Source organism: Neofelis nebulosa, chromosome 10, assembly GCF_028018385.1.
Source record: "Neofelis nebulosa isolate mNeoNeb1 chromosome 10, mNeoNeb1.pri, whole genome shotgun sequence".
NCBI classification, from domain to species: Eukaryota; Metazoa; Chordata; class Mammalia; order Carnivora; family Felidae; genus Neofelis; species Neofelis nebulosa.
In genome coordinates, this window is record NC_080791.1 from 633,231 (window position 1) to 659,344 (window position 26,114).

At 44.5% G+C, this 26,114-nt stretch overlaps 1 protein-coding gene across 4 annotated transcripts in view; it reads left to right on the top strand.

Moving 5' to 3' along the window:
- Nucleotides 1–26,114, top strand: part of YAP1 (Yes1 associated transcriptional regulator) — a 113,405-nt gene that overhangs the window by 78,688 nt on the left and 8,603 nt on the right. For 2 of the 4 annotated variants that reach the window (XM_058686456.1, XM_058686457.1), the window contains exons 5-7: nt 12,561–12,736; nt 14,917–14,964; nt 24,987–25,117. In XM_058686456.1, the coding sequence (XP_058542439.1) occupies nt 12,561–12,736; nt 14,917–14,964; nt 24,987–25,117 (355 nt within the window). The remainder of the gene's footprint in view (nt 1–12,560; nt 12,737–14,916; nt 14,965–24,986; nt 25,118–26,114) is intronic. The other 2 variants (XM_058686458.1, XM_058686459.1) reach the window with 1 other exon arrangement.

Here is a 26,114-nt window from a genome sequence, read left to right on the forward strand (position 1 = left end):
AACTCCAGAAATCAGGAATTGGGACAAAGTTGTTGTTTTTGTTTTTGCTTTGTTTTTTTCTGTAAGTGCTTTCAGTTAAAATAGTGAAATAAAGCAACTTGACCGTGACCCTAGGTAGATCCATTAATTACGCACAGAGCTTGGTCTTTTGTTTTGAGTAAGGAAGAGTACTGAAAACAATTCTCCCACCCTGTCTTCAGCACATGCATACGCACATTCAATTGCATATTCCAAAGAAAAGTTCCATAAAATTCTCTTACTGCCCATAGTTTCCCTGTTTGGGCCCACTGTGTGTGTGTCTTCCAGACAGGCTTGATAACCTGCCAGAGCTTTTTATTTTGTGGCCTGACTTTTAATCTGTTCCAGACCTTTTCAATCAGAGCCCCAGTGTAACAGGGGGGTGGGGGCTTCTCCAGGCTGGGGCTCTGGCGGTTAGAGCCAGGCTGCTGAGTGCAGGGGTGCTCATGAAGTCTGAGGTTCGAGACAGGAGTGGGTTTTATCTCTGCCAGAAAAATACAGATTGTCCGCTTTCTGACCCTTTGAGCTGTGCACATACAACAAACGGTGGGTTCTTGTTTTCGTGGTTGTGAGGTTGCTTTCCTGTACTCCCCAAATCTGTGTTATTTACCTGTGTTTAGCTTGGGTCAAGTTAATCTTCTCTTGTGATGTTGTGGAATAGAAGGTTCCACCTCTGTGTAAGCGGTGTGAGCTTGACGTCCCTTCCCTTCTTCAGACACCAGCCTCTTAACATTTTAGAATCCTGTGTCCGTCCTCCTTCCTGCAGAAAGTTAATAAATTATCCATATGATTTTAGGAAATTAAAGAGTAATTTGTGGATTGCTTTTCTTTCATCCGATTTTCTTGTTTAACATTTAAAAACTATACATTTTTGACATTTACGTTATTTTAGAGAATTTACTAGTAATTTGTAACAAATCATGAAGTGACATCACTGACAATAAGGATTCCCTGATACTTATTGGCTTTGAGAAAAGAAGGGGTTTTGTTTGTTTTTAAGGATTCCTGTTAGGAATTTTGAATTAATCCAATTAGGAATTGGTGCCTGAATATTATGTAGGCTGTTACATTACTTCATATAATGACTCTTTCCTGGAGATTTTAAATATGTAAATGTATTGTAAACATGAAGAGTCTCAAGTTTTAAACATTTCCTTGTTATGTAATGGTCCTGTGAATAGTGTCTGGTAAAAGCCCTAATGAAAACACACAAAAATATCATTTCTTTTTAGAAGGAAAGATCTCCAAAACACTAATAATCAGTGGACTCATCTCTTGTGTAATGTTACTGTCCTTACTGTTTATATAAAAGGACATATTAAATAATGTTAGCAATTTGTGTTTCTGGAAATAAGCGCTGATGGTACCACTGGAAAAAAACATGTTTGGTGTAAATGGAATATTGGAACCAGAGATTTGGGCTAAAAAATATATCTTTTGAGTCTTAAACGATGTAATGAACAATCTGGTGTGGCAAAAACAGAATAGTCTTTAATTCCTAACAGTTCTGTGCATAGAAATTCTGTGCACAGAAATGTCAAAGGTAATCAAAACCCAGATGTTGATTTTGGTTCTTTGTTTCAGTTTCCCAAAACTTGGTGTGTGTGTGTGTGTGTGTGTGTGTGTGTGTGTGTGTGTGTGTGTGTGAGAGAGAGAGAGAGAGTGTGAGAGAGAGAGAGAGAGAGGGAATTTCCTAAAACAAAGATAACTAAAATGAAAAAAGGAAGAATAGATAATTTATTAAGACTCATAGCCAAAGTTAAGCACATATTTCTTTTTTATTTATTTTATTTTTTTTTAATGTTTTATTTATTTTTGAGACCGAGAGAGACAGAGCATGAGCAGGGAAGGGGCAGAGAGAGAGGGAGACAGAGAATCTGAAGCAGGCTCCAGGCTCTGAGCTGTCAGCACAGAGCCGGACATGGGGCTCGAACTCACAAGCCACGAGATCATGACCTGAGCCGAAGTCAGATGCTTAACCGACTGAGCCACCGAGGCGCCCCAAGCACATATTTCTTAATCAAGGTTAAATCTTTGCATCAATAGTGAGAGGTTTATTAAAAATTTTAACTTTTTAGATATACATTAACCTTTTTTTTTTAACACCAAATATTCTCGATAGCTGTTGTAATAAGTGAAGTAGTACTTTACTTTTGATGAAAATGTACCTAATGACCAACTGAATACCTAAGTCTGCTCTGGTGGACACAGGAAAATGCACTGAAGGCTGTGGACACTGAACTGTATCTCTGTGAATGGAGTCTTGGGTGGATAGAATGTCAACATCTAACCATTTGAACTTTACTAAAACAAGTGTCTGGATAATCATGTGTTAAAGTATTTTTTTTCCTTACACTCTTTTAAATCTTTCCTGGTGATCCCAAATTGTACATACTGGTTGTAGACTGCATTATTCACTCCTTAGGAGAGAGGGAAAAAGATAATTCATTGTATTTTAGGTAAGAAGAACTGTTGCTAATGAAAAAATTTTAATGGATAAACCTCCCAAAATTTGGCCCTGGAAAGAAATGTATAATACCTCTAACCCGCATTTGTCAAGATGTCAAGGCGGTGTCAAGGGCGGTGAAAAGTGGTATTCTGGGGCTGGGGGCGCTCAGCATCCCTGGCCCTCGCTCACCAGTGCCACTCAGTCGCTGTTGACTCCCCACACCAACACATACGTGCTTTAAAAATGGGGGAAGACATACGAAGAATTGCTCAAAATAGGTGTTCCTCTGAGACGTAGGGAAACTGTGACCTGTCCAAGGTTCTATAGTTCTGTGACAGAACTGGAATCTGAACTTGATCTTTTCAGACCTAGAAGTGTTTTGAAATTTAGATTTCATGCAGTTACTGTTTTAGAAACACCCCTAATTCATCAACACTGAAACATGGACATTTCAGAGGGAAGAAGGTGACAATGGTTAATGCATTTCTATTGTGACTCACCTTGAGGAAATTACTCGGAGGTTTCCAGTTACAGAAGAGATGGCCTGATGGCAGCGGAGTGTGAAGCCGTCCGGATGGATTATCGTGCCACCTCTATCATGTTCTTAAGAGCCTGTCTTCCAGCCTCAGTTTTGACCTTTCCCTAGAGTAGGAGCTTAGCAGTTGGTTCTATTTAAGGAAGGTTCTAATGACCAGAAAGTATGTGTCCCTTTATTACCTAGAAATTTACTTCCTGTCAGATTTGTGAATACAGTTCAATCCCAGAAGCATTCTCTGTCCTACTGTGGCTTGTCCTTTTTTTTTTTTTTTCGTGCACTAAGAGTTCTGGGATCTCAACCAGGTCGCTCCCCTTCTCTGGACACCGTTTTACTGCTGACTCTTTAAATGTAACACGCAAGGTAGTCTTTTCTTATGTGTGCATTTTCCACTGAGAAAGATAATTAGGGTGTGTCTCAACTTTTATATGCCTTCCAAACATCCTGTTTTCACATCCACAGAAGGTAGCTAGCCTCCCGCTTACTGTGTAGTAGTTATTCCGTAATGTGCTGAGTTCAAGTGAGCTCTCATGCAGAAGATGTTACCTGCTCAATCGGGAATCAAGATCTGAGCTTTTCTGGTACCACAGACTAACCCAACTCACTCAGAACAGTACCTGACTTCTCTTGACTTACATGTGATGAGATTATACTGGATGCTTTTTGAGGATTATTTCTGGCACTTAATTAAAATTTAATAAAGGATGCTAGATTGTGGATTCTTCAGTGACTGCTTTGGACCCTTGCTTAAGGCTATTCCCCAGCAGCCTTATGGACTCGAGCCCATGAGGTTTCAGAGACACTTTTGGACTTTTTATTGCATCATCTCAGTTTAGCCCTTGGCCCTCCGGTCACAGCTGGGAAGTACTTTTGAAGAGGAGACAGAGAAATCTTTCAGCCCTTAACCTAAAGACGAGCCTGATCCCGTGGTGCGTATGCCCAGGAAACAGACCTGATGGGGGGGGCCGTTCTGCGTCGAACAGTTTGGTCCTCACTCAGTCTCTGGATGCAGAGGAGTTTAAAGATGCTTACATTAGCAGGGTTCAGCTTGGCTGCCTTAAAGATGGTGCATCTTTGGTATGCTTTGTTTCTAAAATGGAGAACTCCTGTAAAGCTGCTCTGATAGAAAAGGCAAAAGCCTGATGGAAGCTGATGTGAAGTAATATCCCAGGCTGTGTACGTAGTGAAGTCTGATTTAAAACACAGTTCGAGATTGTTAGCAATTACTACCCTTATTTTATGCTTTTTTTTAACTTAAGTAAGCACTTAGTGAAATGAATATCTATTTTTTGAAATGAGTGTTTTAACGCCGAAGATTATAGAATATCAAAATAATTTCAGTACCGGAGGTTTGCTGTTTTATTTGTGTACGTGTGGTTTGTTTTATCATGTTTGGTTTTTGCTTTTTAATGTTACATTCAGGAGGATGGTGCCCAAAAACTTGATCCCTGATGATAAAAGCAGTCTCACCAAGGGTGAGCACACGTAGTTTGTATTTGATGGTGGTTTACGGATGCAGTCACATAGTGAAGAAACATCTTTTTTTTTACGGGAGTTATCCATGTGGAATTTTTAAAACTTAAAATCTTTAAAAAAAAAAAAAGTTTTCCTTTTAATGTTTACTCATTTTTTGAGAGCTAGAGAGACAGCTTCAGTGGAGGAGGGGCAGAGAGAGAGAGGCAGACGCAGAATCCGAAGCAGGCTCCAGGCTTCGAGCTGTCGGCACAGAGCCCAGTGCAAGGCTCAACTCACGAACCGTGAGATCACGACGCAAGCTGAAGTCAAACGTTTAACCGACTGAGCCACCCAGGAGCCCCTTTCATGCCAGTCTCTTGGTAGATGTTTGAAAGAAGTTGAATTGACCTAAATAATGGCTTGTTGTCAGTATTTTTAAAACAGTTTAAAGATTTAAAGTCTTAAACCCAGTTTTGGGGGCCTGTGGGTTGATGTTTGGGAAAGGAGCAAAGTACAGAGTGTGAGAGGGAGGGACTGAGGGATGAGGGACTCCCCACCCGCTGCCTGTGATGAGACCTGAGCCCTGGGGCTCAGAGCCTGCAGCCAAGCCCTGGAGCTGGGGCCTGGAGCCGGGGTCTGGAGGAGGTGAGCTGCTGTCACCTAAAAAAACCACAGTGAGATGCCGGCTGGTAGCCAGTCAGACTGCTAAAATCAAGGACAGACTGTGCAAGAGTTGACCGGAATAGGGAGAAGTTGGAACTCTCACTCGGTGCTGAGGGGACTGAAAACTGATACAGCCGTTTGGGAAAACGGTGTTGGCAGATCCTTGAGTTGGACACACAGTCGCACTAGGGCCTCGCAGGTCCTTTCCTAGGTGTTTATGCAAAAGAAGTGGAAACCGTGCATCTGCACAGACACCTGAACACGAGTACTCAGCAGAGTCCTTCACAGCAGCCAAGAAGTAGAAATGACACAGGTGCCCATCAGTTGATGAACGGATGGAAAGGGTGCTACATCCCATGGTGGAATATTACTTGGCAACAAAAAGACCGGAGATGCTGGTACACACTGCAAAGATGGCTGAATCTTGACACGTGCAAGTTCACGTGAAACCCGCCAGTCCCAGAAGGCCACGTACTGTTTTACTCTGTTGACTCGTTCTGTCCAGGATCAGCACATCTACAGATGGAAATCTGTCACTGTCTCCCGGAATTAGGGGCACGGGAAGTGTAGTGCTGAGGATACCCAGTCTCTTTCAGGGGATGAAAATGTTCTGAAATTGGTGATGGCTACACAATTCTGTGAATCTTTACAAACTGTTAAAAGGGTGACATAGGTCAGTAAAACTTATTTTTTAAGATTTTATTTTTTTTTTTAAGTCTACTTATTTTTGAGAGAGAGACAGCATGAGCAGGGGAGGGGCAGAGAGAGAGGGAGAGGGTCATTCCCAAGCAGGCTTGGAGCTGTCGGCCCAGAGCCCTACACGAGGCTCAAGCTCGTGAACTGTGAGATCCTGACTTGAGCCAAAACCAAGTCAGACACTTAACCGACTGAGCCACCCAGTCCCCCAAGATTTTATTTTTAAGTAATCTCTACACCCAACATGGGGCTGGAACCCATAATCCCAAGGTCAAGAGTTGGTCGCTCTACCGACTGAGCCATCCAGGCACCCCAGTAAAGCTTACTTTTTAAGAAATCATTCCTGGCACAGCACTGCCATTTGAGTACATAGCTTAATCAAGAGCATTCATTTCTTTTAACAAGTCTATTATTTTATAGTCTTGAGTATCCTTGTAGGTATGTGCAAAACCTAAAATTTGTTTTTAAATGTTAACAACAGACTAATATGCAGGCATGCAGTGTCTGAGACTTGATAAAATATTAGACAAAGTAGAACGTGCCTTCTGGAGTCATGAGGGACTGGGTGTAAGTTAACGTTTTTAAAAGTTCAGACACTGGTTCCAATTTTAAATTTATGCTTAACGAAGGCATCACTAGGACTGAATGTATTTTCCCAAAGTTTATGGTTGATTGTCAGTTCTGTAACACTTTGTAATATTTCGAAATTGAGGTTAGCAATTATGAAGTCTTAAAAACATTCTGAAATTTGAAAATGCAGGTCCTGAAGATGAAGTCTGGGAAGAGACCCGCCAGGGGCATGGCCTCCTGTGTGTTGAGAAGGTGGTGTCTTTCCAGTAATTGCTGAGACCATAGCTTGCTACCATAAAGCTGACAGGACTGATTTGTTAAGTGAAACTTGAAACAGTTACTATTTCATAGTCCAAGCTGCACAGACTCTGAATTTTAAAATACAGAATATTTTTTTAAAATCCTGTCATATTTCTTAAGGCCTTTTTTTTCTCTTTACCTTCTAGAAATGTTATTAAAAGTGGAGGAGACCTTGGGATTTCAGTAGTTGATCACGGAGAGAAGAACTTCGCACTGCTGTTCTGTGTGTTGTTTTTTTTTTAGCCGCCCTGCCCCCTTTTCCAGGGAAACAAAGCCTGTTTTGTTTCTCCCCTGCTTGTGAGGTCTCTGCCAGGCCCTTGTGGGTGCGCTGCTCTGCTTTGTTGAAATGCGTGAGATACTGAGAAGGTAAAGAGCAGGATGCTTCTGGAGGGAATCATTCCAGCTTCCATAGATCAGCGGGGTTGTTTGAGTTGGTCACTGAAATACGCTCTTCATAGGGAAAGCTTGTAGCACTGTTTGTACCCACAGGTAACAGCATTTGGGCAGACACAATTAAGTCCTCACCACTGTCAGCCAGAGAGACCATATCTGTTGCTAGTTTTGTGCAAACTTCGGTTCAGTTCTGCAGAGTTGTTTTTCCTTCATCTTTTGCTCTCCTGTTTCTCCCTTTATGTGGGTTTTGAATAGTTAAATAAGCTTAGATCTGAAAAAGATCCTACCAACCAATTCAGGAGCCTTCAGCAGCCCTCACTGTCCTTGATGATCACCGCTAACAGTATTTAATTCTGGAAAACTGAAGGGAAGCACAGGATCCTTCCCTCTTTATTTTCAAGCAATTTGTTATTGTCCATTTTCACAACAGTACATATTTATATTAACTTGTTAAATGTTGTATTTCTTAAAAATCCAGTGGGGAAAGCTGAATTTTCAGATGCTTCTTACTAGATGAAATATGTAAGTGTATAGCTCGAGAGTCAGTTTTGCAATCAGTCAAGTTATTAATGGGCTATTTCGTAGCAGTTTCTTGTTTAAATTATTTAATTGCTTGGAACCAAAAACATATTTTCCCCAATAGCTGTTTGTTCTAAGTTGCACTTTATGAGGTGTTCACTGCATGTGATATGTTCTCAGATCATCCCCTCAACTCCTCCACACTGAAATAGCAAATGTATAGAACATTTCTGAGGGGAATATATCGAGTACTGAGTATTGTACTGGAATGCCAGGAATGTGTTTCACTAAAGGAGAAGGATGTCTCAGGGTTGAGTTAAGACTCCACTACCCAATTTTTCCACTTAGATCTTACTGGAAAGATAAATATTCGTATCTCTGAATTGTAGTATACTGACAAACCGGGAGTGGCCTGGTAAAGTGGGAGAAGGCAGAGGGCAGCATAATTATCTGTAGGACTAGGAATCTTAAAGTTTAGGAAGAAGTGCCCCAGGGAAGGAACAAGGTAGCGTTTATGCAGCACCTCTTGTCCCCAGGGCCAGAGTGTGTGCTCTGCATAGATTAATCTCCACAGTGTCTCCGAAAGGGACATACAGTATCCCCAGACACAGTTGAAGAAGCTGAGGATTAGAGGAATGACTGAATTGTGGGGTTGGTTTGACTACAAAGGCAATGTGTTTGGTATTGTGACAATACCTGTTGGTGACAAGTAGATGTAAGCAGTTGTATTAAATGAGATTGATTGTTGATTCCAGACTTAAACGTGTTTGGAAGCATAACGGTGTCCTGAATAGCCTATGATTTAAATGGAAATCACAATACAGATTGTGGCAGATCTTAGCACTTAAAATTTCGGGCTTATTTTTTTGTATCCATTCCCCTACAAAATACTAAACTACAACCGTGATTATGAAACTTTAAGCCATTTATTCTTTCTAAAGACAGATCATAAATAAATGTGATTTTTGTTGGGCAGTATAAGACAACTAATCCGGCTTTGAACAGCATGGTCCTGTTTTGACGTCCCGTCTCTGCCAGACAGAATACCAAAAAGAGATCACCAGAAAGACATGACTAGGGTCACAAATTGGGGAAAATAATCTCTGTGGGTCAGAAGGTAAAATCCACATAATACAGTGAGCAAGGGCAGGCAGGTTTAGGGGCCTCGGGTCCTGAGGATGTCAGGAGCTCAGAGTGTTACGGACAAGGGAGACAGGACAGCTGTGGGCCTGGCCTAGTCCAAGAGCGAGGACTCACCACGCATCAAGTACAAATCTCAGCAATCCGTACACAGACCCTGTTCTTTTAACTACAGTGCAGTTAAATTAGATTCCTATGGGGCGCCTAGGCTCACTAGGTTTAGCGTCCACTTGGTTTAGCGTCCGACTTCAGCTCAGGTCATGATCTCGGGGCTTGTGAGTTCAAGCCCCGCCTCAGGCTCTGTGCCGACAGCTCAGAGCCTGGAGCCTGCGTCAGATTCGGTGTCTCCCTCGCTCTCTTCCCCTACCCCCCTTCTCAAAAATAAATGAACGTGTTAAAAAAAAAAAAAAAATAGTCCCGATAAAAAAAGTCAGCTTCGAAAAATGTATATGGTGTGCCCTATCAGCCATTAACACATATCATTAATGTTGGGATTAAAATTGTGGCATCTGGTATAAGATTAATGAATAGAAAGTCCAGAAGCAACGTAATGTGGCAGTTTAGTCTGATAAAGATGTCTTTGGGGGAAGGGTATACTTTATGTGGGTGGTGTTGGGCAAATAGGCATGAAAATATAAAATTAGATTTATTCACTCCATATTCCAGGATAAATTCCAAGTGGAGTGGATTGAATTGCCAAATAAATACATAAAAAGAAAGTGAATAGCTTTTGAATTAAAAAGTTGATGAATTGCTTTGTCATCAGGGAATGGGGAAAACATAGCCCAAATTTCGAAAAGACTGATAAATTTGACTGCTTAAAAAATTCAATTATATGGAAAAAGCAAACTACAAAGAGAGATGGTAAACTGAGGGAGATTATTTGTAACATATATGTGACCACAGCTGTCTCCCCCTCATATATAAAGATTATCTAAAATAGAGAACGTAAAGAAAGACTAGCAAGTCTCTTGGAAGAGGTACAGACACAATTGGCATGAAAAATGCAAATGGCCCTTTAAAATAGGGAAATTGATCAAAGTTTTGAAATAAAACGTAGCAAAGTAAAATTACATTGACCAACCATTTCTCACTTTCCAGATTGGCAGAAGTCCAAAAGTTTGGCAAGGATTTCATGGGGAAAAAAGACTGTCCTACATCACTGGTAGGGATACAGCCAGGTACAACCCTGGTGTGGGAGGGAAGAAGCAGGGAGACTTGGCAAAAGTACTCACTTTTAACGTGAAGTCAGCCACCTCTCCCAACTAGGGCTCCACCCCAAGATACAGTAACAAAGAGACAAAATAATGTGCGTATGAGCTTATTCTAGGATAGTGAAAACTTAACAGGAAATTGGTTGAACGGGATACTAATAAGCTATTTTAAAAAGAAAATGAGAGAAAACCCCTATATCCTGCTTTGGAGTGGTCCCAAGGATATGTTGTTGTGAGTAAATAACAAAAAAGGCCAAGTGGAGACAAGTAGAAAAGTAGCCTTAGCGTACGTGCTGCCCTGTGTCTACGAAGTGTGCCTGTGGTTGCGTGGATTTTGCAAACACTGGTGACTGTTGGCTGTGAGCTGGTCAGGGTGGGGGAAGTAAGGCAGGTTTCTCCAGTTCAAGAGCACAGTGTCACAAGTGAATCTGTAAATTGAGTTGGTGGCCATGTGACAGGGAGAGGGACTCTTAGGTAACTAACCCACAGTGATGTGACCGTATGTACCTAATGAATGTTTTGAGTCAACAGTGACAAATTAGAAACTTGTAATAATCATTTTGTTGGGCATAAGTTTAACAGTCTGGAGAGGGCAATACCTATTAATGTTGTTAGAACCAGGTTTTTCAGCATAAGAGAAAATGCTTAGAAGATCAAAGAATCCAAGTAAACACCCTGAATGGTAGGTACTGAGATTACGTCTGGATGAAAGGCTATGATGTTTGCTTCAGAATAATCGGGGAGACAGCAGGATAGAAGGGACGCCATGTGCATGGGTTAGGATGCTGCCTGATGAGCACGTGAAGATCTGTCATCTGTGTTTTTTCTACTTCTCTCTCTGTGGAAATTATTTGGAAACTTTGAAACCTGTTCGGAAGCATTACAGTGTAGTAAATAGCTCATGAGTTAGATGGAAATCTCAGTAGAAACTACAAGTATTGGGAATGGAACAGTCATAAATTACACTATTTGAAGATGTAGGACACTCGGGAAAAGCATGACTTAAGGGTACATTTGTTGATTTAAATCCTCCAAGAAAAGATTTAAACTAAACGACTTCAAGTCAAGAAGTTAGGAAAAGAACTGGAGAAAGCCTGGAGAGAAAAGGCGGGAGCCTCATCACCTGCACACTGCCCACCCAGTAGGCCGGACTGAACGAGGCCGTTGTGCATGAGTTTGGCCTGTAACGGTCTTTCCTGCGATGTCCTCAGCTCCGTATCAACACACGTGGTGCCACAACAGAGGTGGCCAGTCTTCGGTGGAATTTGCTCGAGTTACACATTGTCTGTCTTCACTACTTACATTTCTGCCTCAGTGAATACTCAACTCGAGTTTTTTTTAGCACTGACCTTGTTCTAGATGCTGCAGAGCCCCGAGGATACATAGGCCATTCCTGTGCCGGCGCCTGGAGGGACGAGGGTCTTAGCGCATCGTGGATGCTGCGAAATGCCGGGCAGTTCACTCAGATCTCCCAGAGTTGGCACTTAACCAGGCGGCCTCTGTGGCACAGCCGAGGATGCATGAGAAACTGTCACGAGGAGTTGGGTACCTGCCTGGGGCAGCAGTGGGTCGCAGGAGCTGTCCGCGTACGTTAGGTCGGGTTTTGGTGGTGAGGGTCACAAGAGAGGTTGGTCTGTAATGTTCCTTTCTTCGAATGCCCTGTGTCAGGATTGTGTTGGCCTCGTGAATGCTGTGTGAAGTGTGTCTTGTTTGCTGTTGTCTGGAGAAGGTGGTGTGAGATTGGTGTTCTCATTCAACATTTGTGAAGTTGTTTGGGCCTGAGGTTTTGTTGGTCCGTGTGTATTAACGATTTAGTAGAAGCAGGGACCCAAAATCTCACCTTGAACCGTTCTACACGTGTCTGAAAAGGGGATGTGTCCTTCCCATTTTCACATAATAAAACTTCCCTCCGCGGGAAATCCAGTAGAATAAGGATCCACCTGTTTCTGACTGTCACATGGTTACAGGTTCAACTAGGAACCAGCTCCTGAGTCTCCCTGGGCTGTGTGAGGGGACACAGCGGTGTTGCTGGAGACGAGCCTCTGCTGTCCAGATCTCGTGGGCTTGTTCGATCACGAGCGAGCCTCCCGTCGTGGAAATCTGCTTGTGTGTTCAGGGTTGATCATTTTAATGGGCTTTGCTGCTCTGAATGCCGAGTGTCATTTTGTGGGACTTGCATCTTTATATTTGTCATAAACCCTGTTCTCACGTCATTCACACTCCAGAAGTCACCACAGATGTCCCTGCCGTTCAGTCCTGTGTCAGCCTCCCAGCTCTAGAGGCAGCGGACATGACAGGTCCGCAGCCTGCACTCGATCCTCTCTGGACGTGCGTGTCACGCGTCCTGTGCTTCCTGTGACATGCTTTGCTTTTACATGGCCTGTCTTCTGCCCCTGTCGCTGCAGGTGAGAGCGTCCTCTTGTTTCGGGCTCTCACCTGGCTGGCATCTTGTAACGGCAGCAGGGGTGACAGCGAGAACAGTAAATGAAGCTAACCGTCATCCTGTCGGTGGCTTTCCTGCTATACTGACTGTGCCCAGATGCTTTTGAAAACCCGTCCTTCGCATCTGCGATTAGATTCTTAGGACCGATGTTTTGTTTCATTGTAGCCGTGAACCAGAGGGTCGGGCAGAGCGCCCCGGCGAAGCAGCCCCCGCCCCTGGCCCCGCAGAGCCCACCGGGGGGCGTCCTCGGCAGCGGCGGCTCCAACCAGCAGATGCGGCTGCAGCAGCTGCAGATGGAGAAGGAGAGGCTGCGTCTGAAGCAGCAGGAGCTGCTCCGGCAGGTGAGGCCCCAGCTTAGAGGCCAGCCTTCGCTTTTCGGGCTTCGCTTGCCGCGCGTGGGTCGGGGGGCTCGGCGCCCGGTCGCGGCTGGGGTGAAGCAGACGGCGCGCCGGCGCCGTTCTCGTCCTGCTTCCCCGACCCGGCCCCCGTCGCGGGTGGGCGCCGGAGCCGTAGACGGCGCGGCCGGGACCATTTTGCCCTGGGGACCCTGGCGTGTCCCTCGGAAGACCCCGTTTCCCGGAGACGGAAGTCCCTCAGGGGTGATAGGTCACGAAGGCGTGTCTCAGAGGACACGCGGGATTCGGCGTGGCTGAATCCAGGGTGTTTGACTTAAAACGTAATACACGTTGCCCCCAGTTGGGAAGGTCCCTGCGCTGGGGGCTTTCTCAGGTTGGCCCGGGTGCGGCCTACCCCTGGATGGCTGGGAACCTGTCAGGACCTGTCCCCGGAGTTTCCCTTAAGAAAGTGCCGCTGCTCTTCGTGTTCCACCAGGGCAGACGGTCCGTCCCCTCAGGATGCGCTGGCCCCCTCCCCCCCCCCCCCCCCCCCCCCCCCGCCTTGTTCTGGAAGGCGAGCTGAGGCCACAGGGTTCAGACACCGGGGATGCGGTCTTAGAGTCACTTACTGTTGAAGTTTTACGTCAACTGTTGTGACAGTCCACACGACAGGGAGTGCCGATTCTGGAAGTGCGGGAGGCGAGGGTCCGCGAAGACAAAGCCTCCTCCTCCTCCTCCTCCTCTGTGTCCTGAGTTCTCTTCTCGGGCGTCAGTCACCACCAGTTTCTCATTCTGTGTTTCCAGACACATCCTCTGTGTTCACAGACGTGAAACACGTGCATCCGCTACTTGTCTCGCAATTGCAGTGTGCCACGTGTGGAAGTGACCGCATTGACCCGGGTGCGGGCGCTTCTGAGGGCCGTGCGCTCACAGTGTTCCTGGAAACCGTGATTTGAGAAACTGGAGCCCTGGGGAAGGAACCTAAGCCGGGGAAGTCCCTGACAGACTCAGCTTGAGGCCGTGCTGCCCGCGACCTGTCGTGTAACTCGAGCGTGCTTGGCGCCCACAGCGGGTCCTGATGGCAAGGGCTGTGCCAGGGCTGGTGTCGGGGAGCCGTCGTGACGGACGGAGTGCTTACCTGCCCTCGAGAGGGTGCAGAAAGGAAACCGACGCAGTTCACTGTGTCTCTTTCCAACAAATTACTGGAAAGGGAAAATAATTTTCCTTTAAATTAAACTTTATCCTCGGAACAAGGGAATACCATCAAGCATGTAATTATGTCTCTGTTAGAAGAAAGAACGCAGCGTTTCACTCCATCACTGATCGGTCCTAGGTGGTCCAAGGAAGGACAAAGCTCAGTTTCACACACGGGGTGAAAACCATCAAAACTGAGAAATCTCACTAAGAACAATTAGTTAATTGCCAGTGTCAAAGTCTTAACTATTTTAAAGTGTCCTGAGTTTTTTAAAGTCTAGAAATGGGCCGTCCATCATTATGTTGCATTCCGTAGATCAGCCTGGGCTTTTTGTTTGTCTGTTGTATTGTCTTGTTTTTTTTTTTTTTGTGATGGGCAATGCTGCTGTTTATAAAACTCTTCCTCCCAAAGAGTTTTTCCAAGTCTCTCTCTCACTCTTCCTGTGGGTGATGGGTCCTGGCCAACATAGCTTAGCTTCCTTTATGGGTAATTTCTTTGTTTCTTCTTTACTACTGACTGTGTTGTTGTCTTTTCTTAATGTGGAAGTGACAGATCTCCTCTATTCTTATACTAATAGTCTGTTTGTTAGGATTTTTTGGTTTTGTTTTTTGGCAATCAGTATAAATTCATTATGTCTTAAGTCTTTTGGCTTCCTGTGAATTTGTTAGTTTCTGTTATCACTGAAACATTAAATTATATTTTTTTTCCTGCTTCTGATTCTCAGAAGCAAACAATCGACCTGACCAATTCGCATTTTATTTGGGTCCTGACACCTCAAGCCTTGCTGTCCTGTCCTTGCTGTTGAGTCCTCGGGGAGGTTTTGGTTTCTTGTGACTCCGTCGGCTCCTGTCTTCCTCGGTCTGCTGCTTCCTGGGCTGGCTTGGGAATCCTGTGCTGTGGTCATGTGTCTGGATGAAATTTGTAAGTCAGCCTACACAGCCAAACCATGCGGCTCAAAGTAATTTTTATCCATCTTATCTTTTACTCTTAGGCAATGCGGAATATCAATCCCAGCTCAGCAAATTCTCCAAAATGTCAGGTAGGCTCTTACTGATGTTTTAGCATTGAAAAAAAGAAAAAAAAGATACTAAATTAGGAAAGTGAGATCCTTGTGCTCAAGGGGCCTGTCCACACTGAACGTTAGCTTAGGTATAACTTTTGAGCCATCTTTCTCCCAAAATAACTTAGGTTCATATTGCCGCTCCCAGAAAGTCTGTGCTGCCTGCTTCCCGCTCACTCCCCCCAGGAAGCTGCTAGTTCTCATTTTGATTCCATGGAAGTCTTGTTTTATTCCACATTTGAAGCGTATTATGTCTCAGTTGCACATCCCATCAGCCTTCAGGTGTGCCTGATTTTCATTCGCATAGCTTAAAATAGTATTTATGATGATTTAGGATTTATAGGAATTAATCATTAGAACAGCAACAGGGTGACACAGATTATTTCCCTGGTTAGGCCACTGGAAGAAATCTCAAGAGTCATAATGGTGCTCTTAGCAGAAACCGTTTTTGCAGGGCGTTTCATAGGAAGAAGATCACGATTCTCAGAAGAGAGGAGGGTCTGCTGGGGTAGTGTTTTGGGTTTCTTTGTTGACGTTATCCACATTTCTCCCTGATGAACCCCAGAGAGCACTGGTTGAGAAGGCATCTTACGGGGACGGCAGGACTGTGGCCCTGTGTCCCTTTGACTGCAAGCACTTGTTTGATTCATGGAAGATAGACCTCTGTGCTCAGGGTTCACAAGGTTGGAAGGACTGAAGCCTAGGGGACGCGGCTTGTGTCTCAGGTGGGCAGAAGCAACCAGGAGGCGCCGTGTGGCCGCTGCGTCAACATTAGCAGCAGAAGCGGGCTTTGGCAGGGCCCCTCTTGGTTTGGATGTTGTCACCTTGACCGTGGGATACCACCCTCCCAGAGACTAGATAACTATGTGAGAGGGAAAGTGGTTCCTTAGCCCACAAATGTCTTCTTGAATCAGGAGATTGTGTGAGGCGGGTAAGTCAGGACATTTGCTTCGACAGCGGAGCACGATCCGGCCCCGAGAGCCGCTGCTCGCACGTGCGCCTGGAGGCCACGGTTGTGGACCTTTAAAAGGAGAAGATCCGTGCCCTTGCTTTTTCTCCGGAGTGTTTATGAAAGAAGGCCAGCTGATGCCTGAGATTTATTTAAGCCAGAACAAGAAACCTGGAAGAGGTGTTTTAAAATCAACCTCGGATATGCTGGAGGATCAAACGGGATTTGTTACAGGAGTTTTGGTCACTGTGTTTCCCTGACAGTCGTGGAAATGTCAATAAATGTTAGGAAATTTGGCACGGGGTTAAATTTGAAATAGCTCAGAACACACAGAACAGGGTAGTGTTTGTGTCAGGCAGGCGTGTGTGTTCTTGCGTGTTTTCTAGATGACCTGATAGAGCCAAGGAACAAGCTCACAAAGAGGAGCCTTGTCTTAAGTGCGGATGGCTTCCTGCAGGGTTTCCAGGACGATCAAGAAAGCCAGGAAGACCTTTCCAGTCTAGAGGAACCGGACCTGTAAAGGAATAGTGGAGGAAAGGCAACAGGTTATTCAGTAGTTCAGTGCCAGTCACTGTTCAAAGTTTTCTTTTACTTTTCTAATAGAAATTAAGTGCAGATGAGTTCCCAAGCAACAGGAAGTCAGTGTCATTATTTTATAATTTTACATACGATCATATACTACGTTCAGACGCTGTGGGATGTGGGAAGGTACCAAACTTCACAGTGTTGCTGTCTTTCATTTTTTCCAAATAGGATTAACTAAACAGATCTGGACAGCAGGCTTCTCTGGTCATGTAAACTGATGACAGTATGCGTGAGGTTAATGCAGAATTCTGAAAAAGTAAGATAACTTTAAAAGGATTGGTAGATCTTAGTTAAAGATAGGAAATAACCACCTTAATTTTTTAGGATTTGATTGCAGAATTTTGGAAAAAGTTGTCTTCAGAGCACTTAAAATTTTTAATTTCATTTGGATTGTTCACTATTTTTATGTTGGAAAAGCTATTTGTATCCTCAGAAAACACTTTTTGCAACTACAAACGTCACGTCCGCTCCTGAGGCTGAGCCTGTAACGCTCACTTTTCTGGCCGCGTCTCTTTCTCGTCCATCAGTTGGAAACCTTCCAAGAGGGTCGGTGCCGTGTGCGCTGTCTGTGGTTTTCAGTTCCATTTCTGTTTCGGGGTCTTTTGAAAGACATATTTTGAGAAAGATCGTGCCCCGAGTGTGGACGCTTTTGCCTTCTCCTGTTGACTCCCGCCCCGCTGGCTGCGTGCACTCTTGCGTCCGGTGGCCCTGATCCCGCTCATGAGCGATCCCCCTTCCCTCTTGCCCAGTGAGACTGTCCGGTTCCTCTTCGAGGCCTGGACGTCAAAACCCGTTCTACGTGGCCTTCTCAGAGTCCTCGAGACCATTCAAGAAATGGAAACAAGACAGCTGTGCATAGGTATCTTAGCTTTATTTCTGAGCAAATAGCTGCTTCAGTCTTCATAGAAATGATAGCTGTAAGTAGTTTGCCGCTAATGACTTGGCGTACTTGCCGTTTCTTGCGGGTAGTGCTAGATGCACCCGAGGGTGAGACCCACGGTGTCTGTGTGGAGGACGTGACGCCACACTGGTCGCCTGCAGTGGTGAAGAGGGTTGGATGTCCCTAGTTTTAGCCACATGGAGCAACGTAATACCACTGCTCAGGGTCACGTGAAAACAATGGCCGTCTTTTTTTCCTAGAATTTAAGAACGGTAAAGAATTTGGCTTTTTGTTTCTCCAAGTTGTCTTTCTTGTTAAAGCTGTTTCAGAGTTGACTTTGCCCAAGATTATCTCTCCTCTTTTTGAAGTCCTAGTACTGAATAAACCACAAACTCATTTAGGTGTTTCCTCATCAATTTTTAGATTGTATTTTTTTTTTAATTTTTTTTTTTTTAACGTTTATTTATTTTTGAGACAGAGAGAGACAGAGCATGAACAGGGGAGGGGCAGAGAGAGAGGGAGACACAGAATCTGAAACAGGCTCCAGGCTCCGAGCTGTCAGCACAGAGCCCGACGCGGGGCTCGAACTCACGGACCGTGAGATCATGACCTGAGCTGAAGTCAGACGCTTAACCGACCAAGCCACTCAGGCGCCCCTAGATTGTATTTTTAATAAGCGTGTTGAAAATTCTGATATACTTCACACCCGCGTATTCTAACATGTTTTCTCATTTGTGTTATTCATTAAGGTCTCTATAATTTTTTTTAATTTTTTTTTTTTAACGTTTATTTATTTTTGAGAGAGAGAGAAAGAGACAGAGTGCAAGCAGGGGAGGGTCGGGAGGAGCGGTAGACACAGAATCTGAAACAAGCTCCAGGCTCTGAGCTGTCAGCACAGGGCCCAACTCAGGGCTCAAACCCGTGACCTGTGAGATCATGACCTGAGCTGAAGTTGGATGCTTCTTAAGTAACTGAGCCACCCAGGCGCCCTGAGGTTTCTGTTATTTGAAGAATGTTAAAATAATGTGTATTACTTGAATTGACACCATAATTAACAAATTACTGAAGACCTAATTCTGGAGATCTTTCAGAAAAAGTGTTGAATCTCAGGAGAATGCTGGGAACACCAGACTACAAATCTCTTTTGGACAACCCCTTGCAGATTTTTATCATACTGTCATTCTCAAAACTGCCCCAGATCCATGTGTACAGTTTTTTAGTAAAAAATGTTCTGCAGCTAAAGATAATTTGGTGAATGGCACACATACTAAAACACCAAAAGCATTCTAATCATTGACTGAATGTTTTCATCACTTAAAATGTAAGGAAATATTCTGTGTTTATAGCTGGGTTGGGAAGCGGGGTCTGGCAAGGTCTCTGGAACAGTGGAAGAAATGGCCTTTTTTTACCCTCTGTTTTTAAAATTATGGACATAACCTGCTATCACTAAGACAAACTATTATAAGATGTATATTTTTAGAGTTACTCTCCATTTCTAAGTTTGGGTTTCTGGTTCACTAAACTAACCTTCCTTAAACAAGTTGATTACCCTGAAAAAAACACGCCTTCAATCACGCACCATGTGTTACCCTAAAGTGGATGCACTGTTAACACAGCTCAGTGCTTGCTTGCTAAAGACAGACTTGATTTAAAAAAGTAATTGAAGTTGACATTATATTTTATAGAATTTTCTCTAAGTGGAATCATAACCTTTCACCTGTGATTATTTTGAGATTCACTCATGTTGTGTCCGTACTTTTTTCTTTTTAAGTGTACGTATTTATTTTGAGAGGGAGTGAGTGGGGAAGGGGCAGAGAGAGAGGGAGGGAGAGAATCCCAAGCAGGTTCCGCGATGTCAGCGAAGAGCCTTACACAGGACTCCCTCCCATGAACTGTGAGGTCATGACCTGAGCCAAAAACCAAGAGTCGGATGCTTAACTGACCGAGCCACCCAGGCACCTCTGTCTTCTTTCTTTTTATTGCTAACTAGTATTCCATGGTAGGGCTATCCTATGATTGTTTCTCTTTTCACTTTTTGACAGACATTTGGGTTGTTCCAAATTTCGACTTTGTGTAGACATGTGCTTTCATTTTTCTTGGATACCCTAAGAATTCAGTAACCCAGAAATGTTCTAAATGTTTCCGGACTGATGACTGCTTCTGCTGCCTTTCTCCTTATTTTTCTAAATGACGTGAAGCAAAGTACTCATTTTTTATGGGGGAAAAATACTTTAACTACCAGATATATATTATCTTAAAGTGTCTTTTTCACCCTGTGGGGAAGGATACTGCTATTTAAGCGACTGGAGGGAAACGTAAAAAGGGCCAGTGGCTTCTGGCGAGACCCCAAGTCCATAAAAGTCCACGACGTAACGAGGGCCAACTTGAGTTTGCCCTCACAAGCCACCCCGGAAAGTTCCCTTTGGACCAAGCTGGGACCATCCGTGTTACTCACAGTGTAGATAGCTGTGACTCCCAATGTGTCTGTGCCACATTAGCTAAGATTTAGAAGCTCGCTGGGAAAAGCTGCCGCATTTTTTTATTATTACAGAAGAAAAAGAGCTAAAAATACTTGCTTCATTTAGAAAAAGTCAAATGCTCTAAAAGAACTTTTTGACCTTTGAAATACAGAAGCATGATTAAATTTTGGCCAAATTTCCTATAACTTGTTTCTCCGTTTTTGAAAGTCTGTCAAACTATTTATTCTAACTACCTTTGGGAAAAAGAGAAGCTTAACAAACTTGTATTTTTAGCTTAGTATTCTAATTTTAGGCATTTGTTCACAGTAAAAGACTCCTTAGAGATAGACATAACTTTCAACATGAAGTGTTTCAACTGAAATCAGTTTTTATAGACGATCCAGTTATGTCCCCAAACTTGTTTTGAAACGTCTATGCCAGATTCACTGTCCATATTTGTCCAGAGTGAGTTCTGCTAAAACCACTTTATTGCACTAGAGTAGGCTTATTCTATACAGGTTCGCATCGATGCATGCAGGCGTAGTTTTAAATGCCATATAATGGACAAAAGGTTTCTGTGGAATATATTTTGTGACTAAAACATTCAGCTTATGTAGCTTTTTTCATACCTATCCAGTTATAATTATTTTTCTCTAAAGTCACTTGCAAAAGGTCTATATGGCTCTGAAACACAGTTCAGTATTGTACCGCTAAAATTCTTAATTTTACATAAGTTGGTTCACTTTCACATTTCCATTTCTTGGCCAAGGGTACAAGCAGTTGTAAGCTTGCTTTCAGTGAAAAGCCAGGATTTATCAGTCCCCGCTGACTCCACAGGCCCTTTCCTCCAGAATCTGACGAGGCAGAGCATGGAGTCAACCACTTCCCCAAATTTCCGTGTCACCTCTGAGGCCTGCCTTCACAGGACTCTCTGTGTGGGTGTGTGGTGCGTGCACATGTGTTTGTGCGGGAAGCACATAGGTTGTTCTCTTTGCGTTCAGTTGAGCTCCAGTCATAAGTTAAGGGGGAAATCAGTTGGTCTGTTACCCTGCGTAAATGCGTTTGGTTTCCTTCCCCTGTTTTTGACAGTTTGTTTCAAATATAAACAAAATTTTTCCATCTTCCTTACTGAACCCAGTGGAATAAATTATATTAACAGCAGATGGAAACACAAACATTGAGAATTAATGACTTGGGGAGGGGGCTACCAAGTTGACTTTAATTACTTAAAGCAGTTTTGTCTTCAGCAAATACTAGGCTGTGTTAAGATTATCCATTTTTGGGTAATATGTGTATAAGTACTTATACATCATTTATCCTCAGTAAAACTGTTCAGAAATTACGTAGGGCATTTAATAATCAAGTCTGTTCTTTTTGCTATGTCTAGAAGTTTCAAAACTGGGCTGAATATTCCTACCTTGCTTTGGTTTCTGTGATCTGTGTGTATATGTGTCACTGGCCTTAGCACGTTATGTTTGTTTTCATGCCGCTGGCAATGCTGACGCCCCCACCCCACCGACACCAGTGCAGTAAAATGGCATTTTCTCCTGAGCCTCTCGGACTCACTTCACATGAACCCGACACGGCCCCTGTCACGGCTCCCGCACAGATTGGATGAGAAGCGCGTCTCCATGGTCCCTTGTAGCCCTCAGGCGGCTTCAGGCACACCTCCAGATGAACTTCTTTGCGAGTGTTGGCGGCGGGTCTGTGGTGGCCGCTGACAACAGCAGTTCAGCTGTCAGAGACCGCAGCAGACGAGATTCGGCAAAGTGGTAAAATCCAGAGTAGCAAAAACATGGAGAATCTGTGCCTGACAGTTAGCTTTAGCTTCATAAAACGATGTCGAAAAAGTGGGAACTTCATAAACAAAAGTAAAATAAAAATTGGTTAACATAAAAATCATAACCAATTTATTGGTTATTTTAGTAACGAGTCGGAGTAGTGTCATGTCCTGTGTTTGCTATGCAGAAACTGGTGCCTGCCTTCTTTGATAGGAAGTAGAAAGCAAATGAGGCTCTCTTTACAATATTTGCAAGGTACTGCTGTGTTCTGACAGATCTACAGCTCCCTCCCTCACAGAACTCTAAGCATCAGCTTCATCTAGAGCTTACAATACTAGTCGTTTTCAAAGTTCTTCCTATTTACATCCTCATGTTTTAATGGCAGCATAAATTCTTCAGAGCCTCAGAAGTTAAGGTATTATGCTCCAAAACCGTCCATTCGTTCATTCATTCAGTGTGCCCTCAAGGAACAGAGGAGAAAGAAAGGAAGGAAGGAAGGTGGGAGGGAGGGAAGAACTACAATATTGTGTGATAAGTGTTAAGATCATGTTATACCTGTGCTCAAACTGTTACAGATGTAACCTCTCTCTGTCCAGTCTGTCCGAAGATGGAGATGGGATCATGGCAGAGAGCTCCCCTCCCCAGGGAAGGGAACAGAGTCTTAGAAAACAGGGAAGAGAGCAAAGCGCTCTAGTCGAAAGGCGGGTGTGGACAGCAGGGCCGTGCTACAGACCCTCGCAGTTCTGAAGTTCTGGTCACTCAGCGGGAGGGGTTGGCGAGGGTGGAGAGCATGGACAGGAGACAGATGCACCGAGTCCCCAGAGGCTGCTGGGAGAGTGGCTTGGCCTTCGGCAGGGACAGGGGAGACTCGGGGACGAGTTAAGAAGAGGAGTGCGACTGGGGAGAGCCTTGCGAGAGGAGGAGGCAGAAAGCCAGACGCCTGGACGGCCTGTGCGTTCCTACTGATGTGGGACAGACGTTTGGATGACCTTGACTGCGTCGGGCTTGAGAGTGTGTGCCGGGTGTGGGACAGTGACGGTGGGGACGTGAGAAAACAGAACATCACAAAGTGGGACTGTGGCCATTCAAGGCCAGAGACCCCATCGATTTAGACTAGTCTGGACAGTTGTGTGTTTCTCTGGCATTTCTTAGCAATCCTGTTGTAGAAATGAAGGAAGCACATGTGTGGTACTGACTCATGGTGGCAGTTTGCTGTGAGGGGGCCTCTTGTGTATTTCAGACGATCGGCTCAGAGCTCAGGCTTGTATCCCTGCGTCATTACTCACGGTGGCCAAGACCTGAGATCTGTCGAAGCGTCCATTTAGCTGTCTACCACTTGCCAACCTGAGTGTCCTTTGATAGTTGAGTGGATGAAGGGGTGTGTGTGTGTGTAAATCCTGCCATTTGTGACAACACGGATGGACCTGCAAAGTGTTATGCTAAGTGAGAGAAGTCAGTCAGAGAGACAAATACCGCATGGTCTCCCTTACGAAGTGGAATCTAAAAACCAAAACAAAAGCCAAGTTTGTAGATAAAGAGAACACATTGGGGGTTGGGGGATGGGGACCAAAAGGTACAAACTTCCAGGTATAAAATAGGTCATGGTGACTACAGTTAATAATTAACGGGATAATAATTGCATATTTAAAAGTTGCTAAAAGAATAAATATTAAACGTCCTCATCACAAGAAAAAAAAAAACATAGGTGTTTAGGGATGGTATCTACTCAGGTGATTGTGGGGGTCACTTCACAATGTGTTGTACTAATGCTGAGTCTTTATGTTACACACTGGAGATTAATGTCGTGTGTTACTTACACCTGAGGGATTTTTTTAATGGGAAAAAATAGGGGAAGCCACTCAACTGGAACAGGAGGAGAGGGGAGGTGGGTGGAGGTCGCACAGGAAGGTGGTGGGCAGAGCACTTGTGGTCCCAGAAGGCAGGAGGAGTGTGTGTGAGATTTCTGAGGGAGGACTGTCCGTGCCTGCTCCGGGGTGATGCAGAGGGGTTTAGGGGTTGAAGTACAATGGTGGTCACTTTTACTGCAATTCAGAGATCCAAGAGTTTGGTGACAGATGATTAGGTAGGCGTTGTGCACAGGTGTGACCCAGGGTGAGCCAGTGCACTGAAGTGACACAGTGATCACTGTCCCAAACGTGACTCGAGGTTTTAGAGGTAGGTTTGGTCTTAAACCACACAGTCTCAGCTGTACAAGTGGGTGACAGAGGTGGGTGTGGGTCATTGGAATCTGGAAGATTGAGGAGCAGTCCTGTTGAGCGAATCATTCACTTGGTAATTGATGTGTAAGTAACCAGACATAACAGCGTGTCTTGTAACTACGTAGCACTGAAGTAGTGATGAGCATGAGTGGTAATTTAAGATATTTGCAACTACGTTATGATATGAACAGGTTTTCCATTGACGGAAAGTCAGAGGGTATAACAAATACTGCTGTTTAGTTGCCTGTATTTGTAACTGAAGAAAATGCTAAATTGCAGTTGAAAGTTGGTGAAAAATAAAGGTGGCATTTTCTTTTCTTCACCCAAGTTCACAGACCCTCTGCATTCTGTCATGATTTTCCGGTTAAGAAACCCCCGTTCGTAGGCTGTTGTATTCAGCAGGCGTAGCCCTGGTCCAGTGGGAGGTGGTGCAGGCTCAGACTGCAGAGGAGGGAGGAGGGTGCGCTCTGTGGGGGCGGCGTCCTTTGGAGTCAAAAGCCACATTTCAAGTCAAACCAGAAAGCCAAGAGAGAGGAAGCTGCACACCTGAGCTTTAGGAGAGCTTGAGAGGCAGGGCGGGGACCCAAGGGGAGTAGAGGAGAAAGGACAGAGCTGCAGAGAGAGGTGCGTGGCCTCGGCCGGGCTTGTCTGGGTGCGCGGGTGCAACCCCAAGTCCAGCAGAGAGACAATAGCGGCTGCTCAGAAACCCTCCGATGGCGTGTTTCTGACTTTATTCCTGGTGCAGACTCAGAGGACAGTTGGCGCGTAGAAGTAAACTTGAAGAATTCTTTTTCGGGAGACCAGAGTTGCCGTCGTGCCCGGTAGGGCGGGCTTGGGAGTGTCTGCCAGAGTAAGAAAAAATAACAAAATGAAGTTAGGTAGGAAAGTGTGTACATTTGGGGGATAATAAGACTAGATCAACTTTGAATTTATGCAACTTAATTTTTAGTCATTGGAAATGCATGTGAGAACTTGGTCTTTCTGACCAGGAAAACTGTTAGCTTTGAAGTAGACAGTTTAACACTTGAACTTTGTATGTACTTGGCCCCCTAGTGTGCGTTTTATTTCTTTCATTCGAACAGTACATCTGTTGTCAGTAGACTAATTCTGTTTGTTTTTTTTCTCTAGGAATTAGCTCTTCGTAGCCAGTTACCAACACTGGACCAGGAAGGTGGGACTCAGAACCCAGTGCCTTCGCCTGGGATGTCTCAGGAGCTGAGGACAATGACGACCACTAGCTCCGATCCCTTTCTTAACAGGTGGGTGAGGGCTGTTCCCGGCCACTGAGAAGGGGAGCAGCTTCAGGAGCGTCGGGGGTGGGGGGGGGGGGACGCCAAACAGCATTGCTGTAAATGGTGAGGACAGTGGAACTCCAGGTTCAGAGCCGGCTCCCGTGGGAGGACATGGCCCGTGGGGACCTGGGGACACATTCCCAGTCACGTGTTGGCTTCTGTCTGTTGACTGATGGTGACTTAACACCACAGAGTTGGCGGGCACATGCGTGCCCTTCCACGAAAGCAGATGAACGTGGTCCTAAACGTACTCAGGCCTGCGTTTGAAGGATCCTGGGCAGGAGTTTCCCACATGAGTGTGGGCCCTGCGCCTTCGCTACAGGAAGTTCAAGGACATGAAACGTAAGGTTGTGCCTTTTGTAAAAACACACAGCAATCAAAGATACTGCTTCAAACTCACGCAGCCCACAGGTCCTTTTCAGTGAGTTCACCCAGATGGGTTTCCGGCAGAAATGTCGGTGCCATGTATGAAAGCAGGTCACACTCTGTGCCAGGAAAACCGTTTACAACTAAGGCTTGACTACAGTTCATTCTTCTGGGTTGCAAAATATTTATGGAATTTTGGTTTTTAAAAATAAGGAACAAACGCTGTCTTGTCTGTGTACTTTTACTTTTGGTTTTGTGTGTGTGTGTGTGTGTGTGTGTGTGTTTAACCAGTTCGAAGCAATGCACTTTTTAAACCATTTAAAAAATGCTTTGGTTTAGGAAAGCTATTGTACCGTGCTTCCAGTTAGCACCAGCTAAGCTGAAAACTTCATGATCTTAGAAAAACAAAATTTCTCTCATGTGACCAAAATACTTAGTACCGTAGAAATCCCATGGTTTGCTTGGTGGTCAGATTGGCACTGGTGCCCTGCTTCCCAGGCTTGATTTCGAAGGCCATCGAGAATGTATTTCAAGTTTGTATTGGCTCCTTTGACACATCCAGTTTAAAGTTGGGCCAGAAGTTGAGTGTATTTACACA